General features: G+C 49.5%; 1 protein-coding gene across 2 annotated transcripts in view; it reads right to left on the bottom strand.

Moving 5' to 3' along the window:
* The window catches only part of rab11fip3 (RAB11 family interacting protein 3 (class II)), a 173,504-nt gene that overhangs the window by 20,888 nt on the left and 135,275 nt on the right, over positions 1-17,341 (bottom strand). For both annotated transcript variants that reach the window (XM_063059483.1, XM_063059484.1), the window contains exons 7-10: positions 12,029-12,064; positions 10,489-10,582; positions 9,563-9,666; positions 8,616-8,756 (exon numbers count right to left, since the gene is read on the bottom strand). In XM_063059483.1, the coding sequence (XP_062915553.1) occupies positions 8,616-8,756; positions 9,563-9,666; positions 10,489-10,582; positions 12,029-12,064 (375 nt within the window). The remainder of the gene's footprint in view (positions 1-8,615; positions 8,757-9,562; positions 9,667-10,488; positions 10,583-12,028; positions 12,065-17,341) is intronic.

The following is a 17,341-nucleotide window of genomic DNA, read 5'->3' as shown; positions in this document are numbered from 1 at the left end:
GTAATAACTGTTCCTGAACCTGGTGGTTGAGGGGTCATAACCGTTCCTGAACCTGGTGGTGTGGGACCTGATGATTGAGGGGTAATAACCGTCCCTGAACCCGGTGGTGTGGGACCTGATGGTTGAGGGGTAATAACCGTCCCTGAACCCGGTGGTGTGGGACCGGATGGTTGAGGGGTAATAACCGTCCCTGAACCCGGTGGTGTGGGACCTGGCAGTTGAGGGGTAATAACCGTTCCTGAACCTGATGGTTGAGGGGTAATAACTGTTCCTGAACCCGATGGTGTGGGACCTGGTGGTTGAGGGGTAATAACTGTTCCTGAACCTGGTGGTTGAGGGGTAATAACTGTTCCTGAACCTGGTGCTGTGGGACCTGATGCTTGAGGGGTAATAACCGTTCCTGAACCTGGTGGTTGAGAGGTAATAACTGTTCCTGAACCTGGTGGTTGACTGGTAATAACCGTTCCTGAACCTAGTGGTGTGGGACCTGATGGTTGAGGGGTAATAACTGTCCCTGAACCCGGTGGTGTGGGACCTGTTGGTTGAGGGGTAATAACCGTCCCTGAACCCGGTGGTGTGGGACCTGATGGTTGAGGGGTAATAACCGTTCCTAAACCTGGTGATGTGGGACCTGATGGTTGAGGGGTAATAACCGTCCCTGAACCCGGTGGTGTGGGACCTGATGGTTGAGGGGTAATAATCGTCCCTGAACCCAGTGGTGTGGGACCTGATGGTTGAGGGGTAATAACAGTCCCTGAACCTGGTGGTGTGGGACCTGATGATTGAGGGGTAATAACCGTCCCTGAACCCGGTGGTGTGGGACCTGATGGTTGAGGGGTAATAACCGTCCCTGAACCCGGTGTTGTGGGACCGGATGATTGAGGGGTAATAACCGTCCCCGAACCCGATGGTGTGGGACCTGGCAGTTGAGGGGTAATAACCGTTCCTGAACCTGGTGGTTGAGGGGTCATAACCGTTCCTGAACCTGGTGGTGTGGGACCTGATGATTGAGGGGTAATAACCGTCCCTGAACCCGGTGGTGTGGGACCGGATGGTTGAGGGGTAATAACCGTCCCTGAACCCGGTGGTGTGGGACCTGGCAGTTGAGGGGTAATAACCGTTCCTGAACCTGATGGTTGAGGGGTAATAACTGTTCCTGAACCCAATGGTGTGGGACCTGGTGGTTGAGGGGTAATAACTGTTCCTGAACCTGGTGGTGTGGGACCTGATGGTTGAGGGGTAATAACCGTTCCTGAACCTGGTGGTTGAGGGGTAATAACTGTTCCTGAACCTGGTGGTTGAGGGGTAATAACTGTTCCTGAACCTGGTGCTGTGGGACCTGATGGTTGAGGGGTAATAACTGTTCCTGAACCTGGTGGTTGACTGGTAATAACCGTTCCTGAACCTGGTGGTGTGGGACCTGATGGTTGAGGGGTAATAACTGTCCCTGAACCCGGTGGTGTGGGACCTGATGGTTGAGGGGTAATAACCGTCCCTGAACCCGGTGGTGTGGGACCTGTTGGTTGAGGGGTAATAACCGTCCCTGAACCCGGTGGTGTGGGACCTGATGGTTGAGGGGTAATAACCGTTCCTAAACCTGGTGATGTGGGACCTGATGGTTGAGGGGTAATAACCGTCCCTGAACCCGGTGGTGTGGGACCTGATAGTTGAGGGGTAATAATCGTCCCTGAACCCAGTGGTGTGGGACCTGATGGTTGAGGGGTAATAACAGTCCCTGAACCTGGTGGTTGAGGGGTAATAACTGTTCCTGAACCTGGTGGTGTGGGACCTGATGGTTGAGGGGTAATAACCGTTCCTGAACCTGGTGGTGTGGGACCTGATGATTGAGGGGTAATAACCGTCCCTGAACCCAGTGGTGTGGGACCTGATGGTTGAGGGGTAATAACTGTCCCTGAACCCGGTGGTGTGGGACCGGATGGTTGAGGGGTAATAACCGTCCCTGAACCCGGTGGTGTGGGACCTGGCAGTTGAGGGGTAATAACCGTTCCTGAACCTGGTGGTTGAGGGGTCATAACCGTTCCTGAACCCGGTGGTTGAGGGGTAATAACTGTTCCTGAACCCGATGGTGTGGGACCTGGTGGTTGAGGGGTAATAACCGTTCCTGAACCTGGTGGTTGAGGGGTAATAACTGTTCCTGAACCTGGTGGTGTGGGATCTTATGGTTGAGGGGTAATAACTGTCCCTGAACCTGGTGGTTGAGGGGTAATAACCGTTCCTGAACCTGGTGGTGTGGGACCTGATGGTTGAGGGGTAATAACCATTCCTGAACCTGGTGGTGTGGGACCTGATGATTGAGGGGTAATAACCGTCCCTGAACCTGGTGGTGTGGGACCTGATGGTTGAGGGGTAATAACCGTCCCTGAACCCAGCGGTGTGGGACGTGATGGTTGAGGGGTAATAACCGTCCCTGAACCCGGCGGTGTGGGACCTGATGGTTGAGGGGTAATAACCGTTCCTGAACCTGGTGCTGTGGGACCTGATGGTTGAGGGGTAATAACCGTTCCTGAATCCGGTGGTGTGGGATCTGATGGTTGAGGGGTAATAACTGTTCCTGAACCCGGTGGTGTGGGACCTGATGCTGATGGCAGCAGGAAAACAAAGAACATGGCTGGATGGTGGAGGTCCTCCATGATGGATGCTGCTTTCCTGCAACAGTGCTCCACGTAAACAAAATCAGTGGTGGGAGGGCTTTACCTGTGATGGACTGGGCTGCATCCAGCACTGTCCTGGTCTTTGGTGTTTCCAGGCCAGGCTGCGATACAGACAGTCAGGATACCGATTATCAGTGTGGCTGATTTGCAATCTGATTCATTAATGAAGACTCTAATTGTGTTCATTTTTGACCAGGTTTGGCTTGTTCTGTACTTGCTTCACCAGCGTTTGGCCATCTGTGAAGGCTCACTAAGACAGGAACAGAAGATCTCAATGTGAACTGCACAAACAGTCTCAACACTGAAGTGAAGCAAATTTCCAATTCAGGTTTAAGGCTTTCTTTCTGCTCTGTAAACTGAATGTACTGTATCTGTTAAATGAGCAGAATGTCTTCACACACAGCACCAACATCACGTACAATACTGAGGCAACCTGGCCAAGTCCTAACAGGCCCTCTATCTGACCGGTGGGCATGGAAGAGAAAACCCAGTCACAGCCAATTGTCGTCAATACACAGGAGCAGGACTAGGCCCCACAGCCTCAGCCCTCATCTCTTCTTCTGTTTCTTCAGATTCAAAAATGCATCCCCCTCACTGAATACTTCCAATGACCCAGCCTCCCCCATTCCCGTTCCTGTTCCAACATGCCTCCTCCTCTTCTGCCACAATGAGGCCACTCTCAGGTTGGAGGAACAACCCTTCATATTCTGTCTAGGTAGCCTCCCGTCTGATGGGATGAACACAGATTTCTCCAACTTCTTGAAACTTTTCCCGTTCACCCTTTCTTCTTCTATTCCCCACTCTGGCTTCTTACCTCTTCTCCTCACCTGCCTATCACCTCCCTCTGGTGCCCCTCCTTTCCTTTCTCCGATCGTCCAATCTCCTCTCCTATCAAATTCCTTCTTCTACAGCCCTCTACCTTTTCCACTGATCACCTCCCAGTTTCTTAATTCATCCTCCAACCCCACCCACCTGGCTTCAGTTGTCCGCTTCTATCTTGTCCCCCTTCCCCTATCCCCCACCTCCTTATTTTGGGATCTTCCCCTTCCCTTCCTGTCCTGATGAAGGGTCTCAGCCACAAACATTGAATTTATTCATTTCCATAGATGCTGCCTGACCTGCTGAGTTCCTCCAGCATTTTGTGTGTTGCTCTGAATTTCCAGCGTCTGCAGAATCTCGTGTTTATGATGCAGCCTCCGATCTCTGACTTAAATGGTCGTCCCCTCACCTGGTAACCATGTCATCTCATTCAAGACACATCCGCACCTCATTATTTACCCTGTTATGACCCCTAAAGATTTTACATTGTTTAAATTCAAATCACCCCTCATTCTTCTGAATACTCAGCCAACATTTTTTTAGCCTTCCATGATAGGGGAATCCCTTCTTCCCAGGAATTAACTGACTTGATAGAGGTGTACAAGATAAGAGGCATAGATCGAGTGGCCAGCTGGAGACGTTTTCCCAGGGCGGAAATGGCTAATACAAGGGGGCATAACTTTAAGGTGATTGGAGGAAAGTAAAGGAGGGGATGTCAGAGGAAGATTTTTTAAATATAAACACACAAAGAGTGGTGGGTGGAACACCCTGGCAGGGGCAGTGATCGAAGCAGGTACTTTAGGGACATGTAAGAAACTTACCAACAGATAAGCATATGGATGAATGAGGAATGGAGGGCTGTGCGGGAGGGAAGGGTTAGATTGATCTTGGAGTAGGATCTAATCTGGTATGGGGGGGGTGCGGCTACTGCACAGGACTGAAAGAAGCTGCAGAGGGTTGTAAATTTAGTCAGCTCCATCTTGGGTACTCGCCTACAAAGTAACCAGGACATCTTTAGGGAGCAGTGTCTCAGAAAGGCAGCATCCATTATTAAGGACCTCCAGCACCCAGGGCATGCCCCTTTCTCACTGTTACCATCAGGTAGGGGGTACAGAAGCCTGAAGGCACACACTCAGCGATTCAGGAACAGCTTCTTTCCTCTGCCATCCAGTTCCTAAATGGACATTGAACCCTTGGACACTACCTCACTTTTTAAAATGTATATTATTTCTGTTTTTTGCACAATTTTTAATCTATTCAATATACGTATACTGCAATTGATTTACTTATTTATTTATTATTATTATTATTTTATTTTGGTTTTTTCTCTTCTAGATTATGTATTGCATTGAACTGCTGCTACTAAGTTAACAAATTTCAGGTCACATGCCGGTGATGATAAACCGGATTCTGATGAAAAGGTGGGCACAGCATCATGGGCTGACTGGCCTGTGCTGAGCTGTAATGTTCTATATTCTAAAGTAACATAAGACCATATGACATAGAGCAGAATTAGGCTATTCAGCCCTTCAAGTCCAGTCATTTCATCATAGCTGTTCCCAGATCCCACTCAACCCCAAAACCTGCCTTCTCAGCATATCCTTTGATGCCCTGACCAATCAGGAAACTATCAACTTTTGCTTTAACTATACCCACAGACTTTGCCTTCACCACAGTCTGTGGCAGAGCATTCCACAGATTCACTACTCTTTGGCTAAAAAAATGTTCCTCCTTACCTCTGTTCTAAAGAGTCACCCCTCAATTTTGAGGCTGTGCCCTCTAGTTCTGGATAACCCCACCAGAGGAAATATCCTCCCCACATCCACCTTATCTAGTCCCTTCAACATTCAGTAGGTTTCAATGAGGTCCCCCCACTTTCTTCTAAATTCCAGAGAGTACAGGCACAAAGCTGCCAAACACTCCGCGTATGTTAACCCCTTCATTCCCGGAATCATCCTCGTGAACCTCCTCTGGACTCTCTTCAATGACAACATATCCTTTCTGAGATGCGGGGCCCAAAATCGTTGACAATACTCCAAGTGTGGACTGACTAGTGTCTTATAAAGGCTCAGCATTCTCTCCTTGCTTTTATATTCTATTCCCCTTGAAATAAATGCCAACATTGCATTTGCCTTCTTTACCACAGACTCAACCTGTAAATTAACCTTCTGGGAGTCTTGCACAAGGACGCCTAAGTCCCTTTGCACCTCTGATGTTTGAACCTTCTCCCTATTTAGATAATAATCCACACTATTGTCCCTTTTACCAAAGTGCCTCAGCACACATTCCCAACACTGAATTCCATTTGCCACCACTTTGCCCATTCTTCCAATTTGTCTATGTCCTGCTGCAAATCACATTGCTTCCTCAGCACTACCTACCCCTCCACTTATCTTCATATCATCTGCAAACTAAGCCACAAAACCATCAATTCCATTATCTAAATCACTGACACAATGAGAAAACTAGAGGTCCCAATACTGACCCCTGAGGAACACCACTAGTCACTGGCAGCCAACCAGAAAAGACCTCTTTTATTCCCTTGTTGCCTCCTGCCTGTCAGCCATTCCTCTATCCATGCCAATATCTTTCCTGTAACATTGTAGGATTTTATCCTGTTAAGAAGCCTCATGTGTAGCACCTTATCAAATGCCTTCTGAAAATCCAAGTAAATGACATCCACTGCCTCTCCTTTGTCCACCCTGCTTGTTACTACTTCGAAGAATTCTAACAGATTTGTCAGGTAAGATTTCCCTTTACAGAAACCATGCTGACTTTGACTTACTTTATCATTACTCTCCAAGTACCCCAAAACCTCGTCCTTAATAATGGACTCCAACACTTTCCAAATCACTGAGGTTAAGCTAATCACCCTATAATTTTATCTCTTTTGTCTTCCTTCCTTCTTAAAGAGTGGAGTGACATTTGCAATCTTCCAGTCCTCCGGGACCATGCCAGAATCAAGGATTCTGGAAAAATCATATCCAATGCATCCTTCATCTCTTCAGCAACTTCTCTCAGGACTCTGGGATGTAGTCCACCTGGTCCAGGTGATTTATCCACCTTACAACCTTTGAGTTTACCGAGCACTTCTTCCTTTGTAATAGCAATGGCACTCACTCCTACTCCAACACTCTCGGACCTCTGGCATACAGCTAGTGTCTTCCACAGTAAGGATTGCCATTTCTTTGTCCCCCATTACTATCTCACCAACATTATTTTCCAGTGGTCCAATATTAACTCTCACCTCCCTTTTACTCTCAGTATATAACTGAAAAAACTTCTAGTATCCTGCTTTATATTATTGGCTAGTCTGTCCTCATATTTCATCTTTTCCCTTCTTATAGCTTTTTTAGTTGCCTTTAGCTGGATTTTAAAAGCTTCCCAACTCACTCACTTTTGCTACCTTATATGGTCATAGTCACAGTCATAGTCATACTTAATTGATCCCGGGGGAAATTGGTTTTCGTTACAATTGCACCATAAATAATAAATAGTAATAAAACCATAAATAGTTAAATAGTAATATGTAAATTATGCCAGGAAATAAGTCCAGGACCAGCCTATTGGCTCAGGGTGTGTAACCCTCCAAGGGAGGAGTTGTAAAGTTTGATGGCCACAGGCAGGAATGACTTCCTATGACGCTCTGTGTTGCATCTCGGTGGAATGAGTCTCTGGCTGAATGTACTCCTGTGCCCAACCAGTACATTACGTAGTGGATGGGAGACATTGTCCAAGATGGCATGCAATGCCCTTTCCTTGAATTTAATTCAGTCCTTAATTTCTTTTGCCAGCCATGGTTGCCTACCCATGACATTTGAGAACTTCTTCCTCTGTGGGCCATACCTATCCAGTGCCTTGTGAACTATTCCCAGAAACTTCAGCCACCTCTGTTCTGCCGTCATCCCTGCCAGTATCCTCCTCCAATCCATTTGGGCAAACCCCTCTCTCATGCCTCTGGAATTCCCTTTATTCCACTGCAATACAGATACATGCGAGTTAGGGTCCTCCCTCTCAAGCTGCAGTGTGAATTTATTCATATGCAGATCATTGCCCCCTAAGAATTTCTTTACGTTAAGCTGACTAATAAAATCTGGGTTATTACACAACATCCAATCTAAGATGGCTTTCCCCCAAGAAGGCTCGAGCACAAGCTGCTCTAAAAAGCCATCTCATAGGCCAACAAATTCCCTCTCTTGCGACCGGACACCAACTTGATTTTCCCAATCCCCTTGCATATTGAAGTCCTCCATTACAATTGTGTCACTACCCTTATTACGTGCCTTTTCCAGCTCGCTTTGCAATCTTAACCCCACATCTTGGCTACTATTTGGAGCCCAAAATATGATTCTATAATGGTTTTTTCACCCTTGCAGTTTAACTCCACCCACAAAGATTCAACATTCTCTGACCCTGTGTCAGCTGTTTCTAAAGTTGTAATTCCATCTTTTACCAACAGAACCACACCACCACCTATGCCTTCCTGCCTGTCCTTTCAATACAAAATATATCCTTTGATGTTAAGCTCCCAGCTATGGCCTTCTTTCAGCCACGACTCAGTGATGCCCACAATGTCATACCCACCAATCTCTAGCTGCACCACGAGTTTGTCCACCTTATTCCGAATGCTGCACACTTTTAAATACAGCACCTTCAGTCCTGCATTTCTTGCCCTTCTGAATTTTGCCTCAGTGGTACAATTTAACTCTTTGCTCTGTCTGAGTTTGTACCCAATTTGGACTGATCTTCCTTACATTCATGTTACGTCATCTACTTGTAATCCCGCTGCCTCATCCTCAGCTCTGTCATCCTGGTTGCCATCTCCCATGTAATATCACAGTACAAAAGACAACAAACAGCAAATACAAAATAATAAACAAACAACCAATAAATACCGAGAACATGAGACATGACGAGTCGTTGAAGGTGAGTCCGTAGGTTGTATTCGGGTCTGTGTTGGACTGAGTAAAGTGGTAAGTGCTAATGGACATTGTGGGCTGGAAGGCCTAGCCAGTGCCGTACTGGTCTAGTTCACTACTGAGTTAGACCTGTCCTGTCCTGTTCTGTGTCAGCCCGGCCTGGATCCCGGATGGAGGGAGAGGTCTACAGCAGACACACGGCTACCTGGTGTGCAGGTTCTCCATCTCGATGATCTGCTCTCGCTCCACCTTGCTCAGAACGTCCTTCTGCTTCTTTACTTCCTCCAGTAACATCTGCTCAGACTTGGCCTCCTGCTCTTTCAGCTGTTCCTCCAGTGCGTTTGCCCTGTTTGGAGAGAGTCAGAGACAAATATCTGCTTGGAGAGAGCCAGACAACGGGGCACCACGGTAGTGTAGCAGTTGGCATGACGCCATTACTGCTTGGGGCAACAGAGATCGGCGTTCAATGCCAGTGTCCTCCGTGACAAAGTTTGTACATTCTTCCCGAGAGCACGTGACTTTCCACTGGCTGCTCCCGTTTTCTCCCACAGTCCAAAGGCTCACCTGAGCTAAATCGTCCCTCAATTCAGCTAGGGTTAAATAGGGAGGTTACTGGGCAGAGCAGCTCGCTGGCTGGAAGGGCCTGTTCCACACAGTATCTTTTAAAATAAAAACAACCCCACTCCAGAAATGAGCCTCTGCCCTCACTTAGCTCACATGGATATTATTTTTAGCAATGAATTTCACCAAGCTCTTCTACAGACGTGTCAGAACTGTACTGGGGGGTGAAGGAGAATTTATTCCCTTTAATTTATCTCCTTGTTTAACTAGTCACCATATCTTTTAACTATTAAATACAGCAATATAACAAGATAACACTTGTGAAGCAGCTTGCATTCTCAAACAGAAAAAAATATCAGTAACATTTAAGTGACAAGGATGTTGCTGGGACTTGAGGACCTGAGTTATGGGGTAAGTTGAATAGGTTAGGAATTTGTTCCCTGGAGCAGAGTGACAGAAACCCCTCCACAGTTACACTTTGCAAGTGTAAATACAGTTTAAACATTGCATCAACAGAGTGTTGTGGGATTGAGGATCAGACTGGAAATCTAACTGACAGAGAGAGACAGAAATCCCTCCAGTGGTCCCTACCTGTGCACGAGCTGCAGGTTCTCTTGTTTAAGGCGACTGTGGATCTCCCCGTTCGATGTGTTCTCCTGCTCCAGTTCAGTAACTCGCTTCTCCAGGAACATCACCTGCCCGGCAAACAGGAGAAATGGACATTCAGAATGACCAGTCTCTGAGAGCCGGGGCAGGGGCAGGAGGCGGGGTGAAGGATAGTACAGCACGTCTCTGCCCCTCGCTCCAGCGGTGAAAACCCCAGCGTGAAGTGGCTGCCCAGACCTTGGACACTGCTGACAAGTGACACCAATACCACTGGGCAGCACTGAACCACAGCACAGCGACTATCTGAGTGAGGGGAAGAACCGAGCCTCTCACCTATTGTCAAGCATGGGATTTATTAAAGCTGTGCTCAAGACCCAGATCAAAAAGCTCAGGTACCAGAGTAACGTAGCTGTTAGCGCGAAGGTGTTACACCTGGGCTGTTGCACAGTTTGCAGTTCAATTCCGCTGCTGTTTGTATGTTCTCCCTGGGACTGGCTGGGCTTTCTTTGGGTGCTCTGGTTTTTTCCCCACGTTCCAAGGATGTACGGGTTAGTAGGTTAATTGGTCCACAGGGGTGTAACTAGGTGGCGTGTGCTTGTTGGGGGTGGAAGCGCCCACCTGTTACCGTGCTGTAGTCTAAGTACAATAGACTAGAGATGAACGCATGGTACTACACACCAGGTCCATTCAAACAAAGTTACAGCTCAGCTAAATTCAAAGTGAAAGCACATATAGGTCACCAAACACCACTTTGAGACTCATTTCCTTGCAGGCATTCACAGGAAAATAAAGAAATACAGTAGAATTTATGAAAAACTCTACATAAACAAAGGCTGTCGGACAACCAAGGTGCAAAAGAAGATAAGTTGTACAAATACCAAAAAGATATTGAGAAAGGGTTGTAGCCTAACCTGCTCAGTCAGATCCGAGGGCAAGTGTGCCAGTGAGCTCCCGGGAAGCTCCTCCATGTCATCGCTGTCAGTGGCACCACTCTGTTCGATGTGCCTACAACAAGAGAATACTCTCAGTGTCTGCTGGCAAAGGCAGCTGCCACAGCTGGGTGCACGCTGCAAGCACTCTTTGTGTGGTAGATGGAGAGGGTACGGGCCCAGGCCAGCGGTGCCAGGCGTACCATCGTCTGACCGGAAATAATCCTGGACAATTTCTACTGCAACTCAACAAGAGACACTCCCTTGACACTGACATTAAGTAAAGCAGCTCGCGTTAAACAGCTTCAGGGTGAACAGATTCCTGCATCCCAAACTAACTCCTCACTCAAAAAACACAGGCCCTTCTACCCATCATGTCTGTACTGACTACACAAGATCTTTATCCTTTATTCCCTGTCTGTTCATCTGTCTGTCTCAATGCCTCAAACATTTTCACGTTTCCACCCGTTCCCAGAAACCTACCACTGTGTGAAAACCTTGCCCGATAAACCTTCCTTAAACATTTCCCCGCTCACCTCCCCTTTCTCCCATGATCCACTCTCCTCTCCTATCAGATTCCTTCTTCTTTAGTCCTGTACCTTTTTCCACCTATCATCTCCCAGCTTCTTACTTCATCCCCCTCCCCCTGCCCATTTGGTTTCACCTCTCACCCTCTAGCAAGTCCTCTTTCCCATCCTGCCCCCATCACCTTATTCTGCCACCCTCCCCCTTCCTTCCCAATCCTGAAACACTGACTGCCGGGCCTGCTGAGCTCCTCCAGCATTTTAGACAATAGGTGCATGAGTAGGCCATTCGGCCCTTTGACCCAGCACCGCCATTCAATTTTGTGTGTGTTGCCCTGTAGTTTTTGACATTTCCACCCTGGGAAAAGAACGGGACCTTCTCCCTCGTATTTGCCTTTCAATTTTATAAATTTGATCAAGTCGCCTTTCAACTTCTGATGCTGCAAAGAAAACAACCCAAGTTTGTCAAGCCTCTCTTTCTGGCTAAAGCATTCCTGGTGAACCTTTTCTGCCTTCTCTCCAAAACCTTCACAATCCTCCCTTAGTGGGGTGACCAGAACTGCACATAACATTCCAACCGTGGCTGACAAAAGGTTTTATTCATCCAGAACCTAACATCCCAACTTTTATACTCAGTTCCTGATCAATGAAGGCAAACAGCCTAACACGTCCACTCAGCACCCCCCAACCCGGCTGACGTAGCACCTGCCAGCCTGTACTCCTCCTCTTCCCACTTCCTCATTCTCGTTTCCTTTCCAGTCCTGATGAGGCGTCTCAGCCTGAAGCATTGACTTTTCCATGTTTCCCTTCCATAGGTGCTGCCTGACCTGCTGAGTTCCTGCAGTATTTTGTTTGTGTGTTGCTGACAGAGATCACAACAGCAGCTACTCTAAGTCTCTCTGCCTCTGAGCAGCATGCACACCTCTGTTACAACATCGTCACAAACCTGTACGACACCTCGGCGACAAGCTGCCAGACTGACCACGCACTGCACTTACCGGGCCACCTTCTTGTTGCCGAGTCTCATGATGGGACTGCAAACAGGAAAAAAACAGGATGTAGAATCAGGAAAACGGGATGGGAGCAGAGGAAGCAGGAAACTGGGAATCTCACACAGTTCGTGCACTTAATTAACTTCATAAACGGAAAAGCAGTGTTTGGGACAACACTGGAAGTTCATTCTTCATGCATCGGTTCATTGTTTAAAGGAGGCACTTTCATTGCCGATGACATGCACACATTGAACGTGGCAGACACAATGTGCTGACGTGCACTAGGACCTCTGTTCTAAATCACGGTTAACATTCGAGGGCCTCCCTTTTCAATGCTACAGTTTAAGTATATGATAACTGGCCCAAATGACATCTTAACCATAGCCATTACCCACGACCAAATGAAATTCTCAAAACAGTAAACACACAGCAATTTCTGAAAATCAGAGAAATGTTCAGACTGTGGTGTCACCTCATCACAGGGGCTGGGTGAGGGTAGTTCATGACAGTTTTCCCAATGGACATTTGCCTCTCCCAAGCCTGGCGCACAACTGTGCATTTATGGGGTGTTACCCTGAGAAGTGCTGCAGTTTAACTACACGTGCCTTGAGGATATTGTGTTAATTTGCCAGCATAGCTGTTACCGTAACGGGGTTTAATTTCAACCGCTGTCTGTAAGGAGTTTGTATGTTCTCCCCATGACTGCGTGGGTTTCCTCCCACATTCCAAAAACATACGGGCATGTTATGCCAGTGCCAGAAGCACGACAGCACTTCTGGGCTGCCCCCAGCACATCTTCAGACAGTGTCGGTCACATGTCACTGTATGTTTTGATGTACATGTGACAAATAAAGCTAATCTTTAACCTCTGCAATGTTAACCTGTTTCCGAGCCACCACCCAGCCTGCTAAGCAGGTTCAGACACCACGTGGCCCCCCTCGACCCTGCCTCCATCTGCTGGAAAACCTGGAATCAGGAAATCCTCAGCTGATAAGCGAGAGACTTATTGATGAGTCATTGGTTACTGTATGGTTACTTCTGCACCCACAGGACTATCCACGGTTAACCTTTAGAATTAGTCCCACATCCAGTTACCAAATGTACAATTCATTGCTTATAGAGAAAAATGAGGGGGAATCTTACTGAAGGTTCCTTAAGGTTGTTGTAGTATGCCGGGGTGGGTGGGAGGGGGATAGTGGGGATAAGCTCCCACAACCTATTAAATGCTCCTAATGGTGTGCATCTCAAACAGCCTCAGACAACCGTCCGGTTCCTGGCCTTCACTACTAAGCCTGGCAGAACCATTTCTACTGACAGGTGAAGTTGCCAAAGGCAGGTTACTGGTGCCTTAAAGCCAATTGCTTAATGCAGATGAGGCTCATCAGTCATGATTTGGCAGCTCTTCTTGGAGAAGGCAAACCCTGATCTCAAACCTTCACTGCCTTGCGGCTTTATCCACTCATGGGGAAGGCTTCGGGCGTAAACCCTGAGGAAACATCTGGAGCTGGAGTCCCTAAGGCAGTCCCATGTTGAGTTCAACACTGACTGGCAATTCCTGTGATGCTGCTGATGCCAAACTGTATCAACCCCTGCTGTCTCTCAGCTGCGTGGAGTGGGGGATCCTGGCACATGGGCAACAGTTTGCTCTCAGTATTGTACTAGCCAGGCTTGTGTAGTGACAGCTGGGGCACAATATTCATGACCAATACGGGGCTTCAAGAGTCTTATTAAAACACAAGATGCTGAGGGCACTAGTTAGAGATACTCATTCAGGACAGGGTGCTGGGCATTTAAACTATGGACACTTCTTATCACGGAGGCTGGCAAATCCCTGGAGGGGTGCGTTTGTGTGGCCAAATGGCCTTCTCTTGCTCGTATTTCCTTGTGCTCAAATGCCCATGCAGTGCTCATGACACATACGCTAATTAGGCAGACGTAGTTCTGCACTGGTGGGGAGTATTCTCTCTGATCAGCGAAGGGAGTGTGGAAGGGGCTGAACTGGACTTACTGGCTGTGCATCAGGAACTGGATACACACCCTTGAACTGCTGGTTTTAAATTCAGAAATACCTGTCAGAGTCAGGTGCTAAGTATTCAACCACTCAGATCCCGAGTTTCACTTTATTTTATTCAGAGATACAGCGTGGAACCGGCCCTCCCGGTCCACCTAGCCATGCCACCCAGCAACCCACCGATTTAACCTTGGCCTGATCACACGACAATTTACAATGACCAACTAACCGGTATGACTTTGGACTGTGGGAGGAAATATTAGCAGCCAAAAGAAACCTAGGCACTCATGGAAAAAACGTAGAAAATTTCTTACAAAGGATGTCGGAATTGAACTATGAACTCCCACACAAGGAGGTGTCATAGCATCGCACTAGCGTAGCTCGAGCACCAGTTCCCAAATGCATTAAGACTGCAGAGAATGGGAGAATTAACTGCACAGCCTGGCCAAATATCCCTGTTAACTGCACTGCGGACTCATCCCCACCAGGGGGCAGATTTGATTAGATTAAGGGATGCAAGGCACCTTCCGCCATGACGTCACGCTGATAACAATGTACCTCAATATAATCTGGCCACCATGTAGAGGCTCTGGAAGGATACAGAAGAGGTTCAGTTGGATGCTGCCTGGATTAGAGGGTGAGCTAAAAGGAGAGGTTGAACACATGGATCATTCTCTCTGGGGTGAGGGGAGACGACAGAGTTTAAGATTTGAGAGGCACAGAAGGAGCACATAGTCAGAATCTATGTGGGAGCTGCAATAGCATAGCAGTAAGTGCAGCACTATTACAGCTCAGGAGCTCCGAGTCCAGAGTCCATTTCAACACAGTCTGTAAGGAGGTGGTACATCCTCTCTGTGGCTGCGTGCCTTTCCTCCGGGTGCTCTGGTTTCTTCACACCGCACTAGTTAGTAGGGTAACTGGTGAATACAAATTGTCCTGTGATTAGACCAAGGTTAAACTGGTGGTGTGACTTATTGGTCTGGAAGTGGTGCATCTCCAAAGGGCAAAAACTTCAAACACATTTATAGTGAGGGGAAGAAGGGAGATGTGCAGGGCAAGTACTCTTATTTTAAACACAGTGGGAGGCTGCCAGTGGTGCTGCTGTTGAAAGCAGATACAAGAGATGACACTGAAGAGATGACGTAAGGAGTGCAAGGATACACCATAAGCAGGCAGAAGAGATTTAGTTGTGTTTGGTGTAGACATCACTGTACTACTTCATGTGCCACACCTCCGGTAAAACGGCAGCACGCTTGGACGCATTGCTTCCACAGTCTGGCTGAAATATAATGTTGTACAGTCAACTGCAACATTCCTGGACCCCAGGACTTGGACTATACTCATGGGTGACTGTATTTTACTGATATCTTGTACAGTGCCTAAAATAAGCATTCATCCCACTTGGAGTACTGTGTTCAGTTCTGGTCACCTCACTATCACATAGTGAGAAACTATAGAGAAAGTGCAGAGGAGATTCACAAGCATGTTGCCTGTGTTGGGGAGCATGCCTTATGAGAACAGGTTGAGTGAACTTGGCCTTGGACTTGAATGAGGATAGGTTGAGTGAACTTGAACTTGGAGTGGAGGAAGATGAGAGGTGACCTGACAGAGGTGTATAAGATGATGAGAGGTATTGATCATGTGGATAGTCAGAGGCTTTTTCTCAGGGCTGAAATGGCTAGCACGAGGGGGCACAGTTTGCATGTGCTGTGTGCTGAGTGTGACTGCTGGTATCGTGTTTTGTACCTTGGCCCTGGAGTAATGAGGTTTTGTTTGGCTATATTCATGGGTATTCATGTACGATTGAACTGGAATTTCAACTGTAACTCAGAGAATTACAATTGGCTTCATAATTTGAATATATTCTGCCCAAATACAGCTTTCCTTGCACACCCTGACAATTTACACCTCCTCCACCATGGCCTTCCCTCATTCAGATCCCCCCTCACTTCTCCTCCACATCCTGCCTAAACACAACCATTCTATTGAGTGGCCACTGATATGCACAAGTGCCTGTTCAAGATAGGCTGAAGAGTAAAGACTGATGTAGAGAGGGATCACACCGGCCGGCGGGGAGGGGGATCGCACCGGCCGACGGGGAGGGGGATCGCACCGGCCGGCGGGGGGGGGATCGCACCGGCCGACGGGGAGGGGGATCGCACCGGCCGACGGGGAGGGGGATCGCACCGGCCGGCGGGGGGGGGGATCGCACCGGCCGGCGGGGGGGGGATCGCACCGGCCGGCGGGGAGGGGGATCGCACCGGCCGGCGGGGAGGGGGATCGCACCGGCCGGCGGGGAGGGGGATCGCACCGGCCGGCGGGGAGGGGGATCGCACCGGCCGGCGGGGAGGGGGATCGCACCGGCTGGCGGGGAGGGGGATCGCACCGGCCGGCGGGGAGGAGGATCGCACCGGCCAATGTGGGGGGGGGGGGATCGCACCGGCCGATGTGGGGGTGGGGGAGGGGGATCGCACCGGCCGATGTGGGGGTGGGGGAGGGGGATCGCACCGGCCGATGTGGGGGTGGGGGAGGGGGATCACACCGGCCGATGTGGGGGTGGGGGAGGGGGATCGCACCGGCCGATGCGGGGGGGGGGAGATCGCACTGGCCGGTGTGGGGGGGGGGGGGGAGATCGCATCGGCCGATGTGGGGGTGGGGGAGGGGGATCGCACCGGCCAACGGGGAGGGGGATCGCACTGGCCGTTGTGGGGGGGGGATCGCATCGGCCAATGTGGGGGTGGGGGAGGGGGATCGCACCGGCCGATGTGGGGGTGGGGGATCACACCGGCCAATGCGGGGGGGGTGGGGGTCGCACCGGCCGACGGGGAGGGGGATCGCACCAGCCGAAGCGGGGGGTGGGGGGGTTGCACCGGCCGATGCAGGGGGGGAATCGCACCGGCCGATGGGGAGGGGGATCACACTGACCGATGTGGGGGGGGGGGGAATCGCACCGGCCGATGCGGGGGGGGGGGATCGCACCGGCCGACGGGGAGGGGGATCGCACCAGCCGATGCGGGGGGTGGGGGGATTGCACTGGCCGATGCAGGGGGGGGAATCGCACCGGCTGACGGGGAGGGGGATCGCACTGGCCGATGTGGGGGTCGGGGATCACACCGGCCGATGCGGGGGGTGGGGGGATTGCACTGGCCGATGCCGGGGGGGGGGGAATCGCACCGGCCGACGGGGAGGGGGATCACACTGACCGATGCGGAGAGGGACTGATGTAGTGAAGTTCTAGATTCATCTTGGAGTGGTTTAAAATGTTTGCTGAAGAGCCTGTCCTGTGGTGCTGTAATCTCACACTGTTT

Source organism: Mobula hypostoma, chromosome 9 (genome assembly GCF_963921235.1).
Source record: "Mobula hypostoma chromosome 9, sMobHyp1.1, whole genome shotgun sequence".
Lineage (NCBI taxonomy): Eukaryota > Metazoa > Chordata > Chondrichthyes > Myliobatiformes > Myliobatidae > Mobula > Mobula hypostoma.
The sequence above is the reverse complement of the archived record's forward strand: the minus strand, read 5'-3'. Positions and strand labels throughout refer to the sequence as shown.